At 51.9% G+C, this 3158-nt stretch overlaps 1 protein-coding gene across 1 annotated transcript in view; it reads left to right on the top strand.

Annotated features, from left to right (window-relative positions):
- ZC3H18 (zinc finger CCCH-type containing 18) overlaps nt 1–3158 on the top strand; it is a 39959-nt gene that overhangs the window by 32445 nt on the left and 4356 nt on the right. The window contains exons 13-15 of the mRNA XM_009702170.1: nt 741–901; nt 1509–1705; nt 2867–2963. Of these exons, the coding sequence (XP_009700472.1) occupies nt 741–901; nt 1509–1705; nt 2867–2963 (455 nt within the window). The remainder of the gene's footprint in view (nt 1–740; nt 902–1508; nt 1706–2866; nt 2964–3158) is intronic.

Below are 3158 nucleotides of genomic sequence, written 5' to 3'. Positions count from 1 at the left end.
GTCATGCCAGCCAGTTCCCAGCTAGCTGGGATTTTTGGAACCGCTTCAGTATAGCGAAGCTGCGGTGGGGGTGTGCCCCTGAAGGGAAATCTGATGTGTAGCCCTGTATTTTTGTCTGATGCATTTCTAAGTAGAAAGTCTTCCTTAATATGATGATTGTCTGACATTTTTAATGTTGTGAATCCATTAGAAGATAGCCATCTTATAGGCGCTATTAGAAGATAGCCATCTTATAGGCATCTTCCCTGTCATTATCAGTCGTGACAGTATGTGCATCCTCAAAACAGGCAGCTGGGCCCTCCTGTACCCTGGGGAGCTGGGCAGGAGCTGTGGGCTGTAGGACTCCAGGGCTTTTAAAACCTTCATGAATAAATGTGTGCCAAACAACAAAAACATTGCCAGGGAACCCTTGACCTGAGCCATAACACTGACCTGTATGTGATAGCACACATCCTGCTTTCACTTTTTGTTTACCTGGGGAAACAGTGGCCTGTTTACATGTTGCCTTAATCCTATTTCTAAATAAACAGTACTTTCTAGACTTGCATCTAACATGTTTGGGATTTTTCATATCGTCTGCATCCCAGGAGACACAGCCTTTGTCTCTTCCTGGTTATTGCCTGCCTTAGCAGCTTTCTGACATCCCAACCATACAGGGGAAATGAAACAAAGGTGTCTGTGTCATCGCTGCCTGGTTCTTGTTGCATTTGTGACTGTAACGAGCTGTTGGCTCTTTCCAGGTCCCTGAGCGTGAGCAGCGTTTCTTCTGTCTCTAGTGCCTCCTCCAGCAGCAGCTCTGTACGCAGCGCCGACTCTGAAGACATGTACGCGGACTTGGCCAGTCCTGTTTCCTCAGCCAGCTCCCGTTCCCCAACTCCAGCACAGCAGAAGAAAGGTAGAGGTACTTGGTTTGGTATTTTCTTCTCCAAGGGGTCCTGGGAAAAGAGGGGAACAGAGATCTGCATACAGCTTGCTTGGTGGTACTCTAGGCTCCGGGAAAATTGTTGAGCAGAGGTAGACACTTGGGGATGATGCAGACCAGGGGAGCCCAGAGGCTTCACCTGAGGAAGGGTGAGACCATGGAGGAAGGCAGGCTGTGGAGCAAACACATTGGCATCCTTCCATCCCTGTGTCTCTGGCCGTAAAGGTGCCTTTTCCTTCCTGGGAGTTCTGCCTGGTGCCCTTCTCTTACCTTGTTCTCTTTCACGCTTGTGAGATGATGCTAAATCTTCTGGACGACTCCAGCATTGTGTTGCTCTTCCTCTGTTCTTTTTAGACTGTAGCAGAGTTGGTGGCAAGAGCCTTTTGTTCTCTGTCTTTTATGTTAAGCGCCCTCTCTGTGGAAATTCTGGTTTCCTGAATCTTTTAACCTTAGGGCCACATGCTGTGCTAACTGGTGTGGGCTTTTTCAGTCCCTGGAGCAGCATCCTCTTGCCCTGCCCTCCAAAGGGAGGGCAGGCAAAAGGAATCGATCGTAAGTCACTCCATCTGCTCTCTGGTTTCAACAGGAAAGTCAAAAAAAGAAGATAGCGCTAAAGAGGAGAAACGGAAACGGGATGTGCCGGCTCAGCTCCTGAAATCAGCCAAGCCCACCCAGGGGAGCAAATCGCAGCAGCTCCTCCAGACCCAACAGCCCTCAGCCCCCCAGTCTCAGCAAGGAGGCTTCAGCGCTCACAAAGAGATCAAACTGACGCTCTTGAATAAGGTGAGAGGTGGGGTGGGTGCGATTTTCTCCGTACAGGGAGTCTGAGGAGCGGATGAGAGGGATACTGGGGCTTGAGTCTGCTGGAAGGGGAGCTCCAGGCTCCGTGCTGTCGGGATGAGCTCAGCCGGGTAGGTCTGCAGCTGGGATTGAAGGGCGGCAGACGGAACCAGTCTGGCAGCACACACACCCTATGGTGGCTTGAGTTTGGGACCGTGTTGGCGGGCCCTTTTTTTCCCCCTGGGGCACCTTCCGGCTGCAGCTTCAAGGGCTCTTCACCGCTTTCTCGAAGGCTGCAGCCGGTGCACCAAGGTGAAGGCGTGTGTGGCACAGTCCCACAGGTGCTGGGGCCTTGCCCACTGCAAGCATGCTCCCTGCACGCTTCCGAGCGAGCTCTCCTCCCGAGCGAACTGCTGACGAGTTATTAACTGAGTCAGGAGGTAAAAGTGGCGATTGCCTCGCCTCTCTCGGGTGCCCGCCACCAGCCATGCTTTCCACAGGGAGCCTGGCTCTTTCTCCTTTACGATTGAGCCCGATGCCCCAGTTCGTTGCCTTTGGCTGAGATTTGCAATCCAGAGCATGCGGGAGAGTTTGGCCTCATGGGGTTTTGTGCCAGAGCAGGGTGTTGGCCCCAGTCATGTGGGTAGGTTCCTGTTTTTGAAGTGTTAATGTGGTTTGTTTTTTTCTGACAGTCCAAATTCCCCGTTGTTGTCTGAGGCCGCAGTTTTCTCTACTTCCCTGTGCTATGACGTGAGGCACCTTTATCGAGTCTGTGAAGCATGCTCCGTGGGGAGGAGTATGCAATTATACCTAACTCCGACTGACAGGGTCGGATCCTGGAATGCCTCCTTGACATTTTCTGTCCTTGATGCTGCCGAAAAAAATTCTACAAAATGCTGCTATTTTCTAATTTCTGGCGATTATGAAAATAGCTCAGCGTTAGCCCCAGTGCCAGAAGATGTTGCCGTTTGCTTACGGTGGTAGGGGAACTAATGGTGATGGTAATGGTTGGAACTGGTATGCACAAGCAGCTTAATAGGAGACGCATTTGCATGAGCCAGCCAACACATCACGGGCACCCGTCACAGGAAATATCTCTGCCTGCTTCCCTCCCCAGAGGGAAGTGGCTGCTTAGCTCTGTTGTCTGTTTTAATTCCATTTTAGGCAGCTGACAAAGGAAGCAGGAAGAGATACGAGCCAGCAGACAAAGACAGGCCGACCTCTCCTCCAGCCAAACGGGCCAACCTGTCACCTGACAGAGGTGAGACATCAGCCATCCCAGGGACTCCTGGCCTGGCTGGGTTCCCGCTCTGCTGCTCGAGGCAGTGCTCCAGCAGCAAATGTCCCGTGAAAGTCCCTGCTGCAAGAGTCCACTCGCTGGAGAGGTTAATTGCAGGCGTGTGTCCTTCTAAAACCTCAGAGTGTGCGATTGCCACCAGATAACGTGGGCGTATTA

Source organism: Cariama cristata, unplaced genomic scaffold (assembly GCF_000690535.1).
Source record: "Cariama cristata isolate BGI_N322 unplaced genomic scaffold, ASM69053v1 scaffold22556, whole genome shotgun sequence".
Lineage (NCBI taxonomy): Eukaryota > Metazoa > Chordata > Aves > Cariamiformes > Cariamidae > Cariama > Cariama cristata.
Note: the sequence above shows the minus strand (reverse complement) of the source record. Positions and strands in the feature narration are given on the sequence as shown.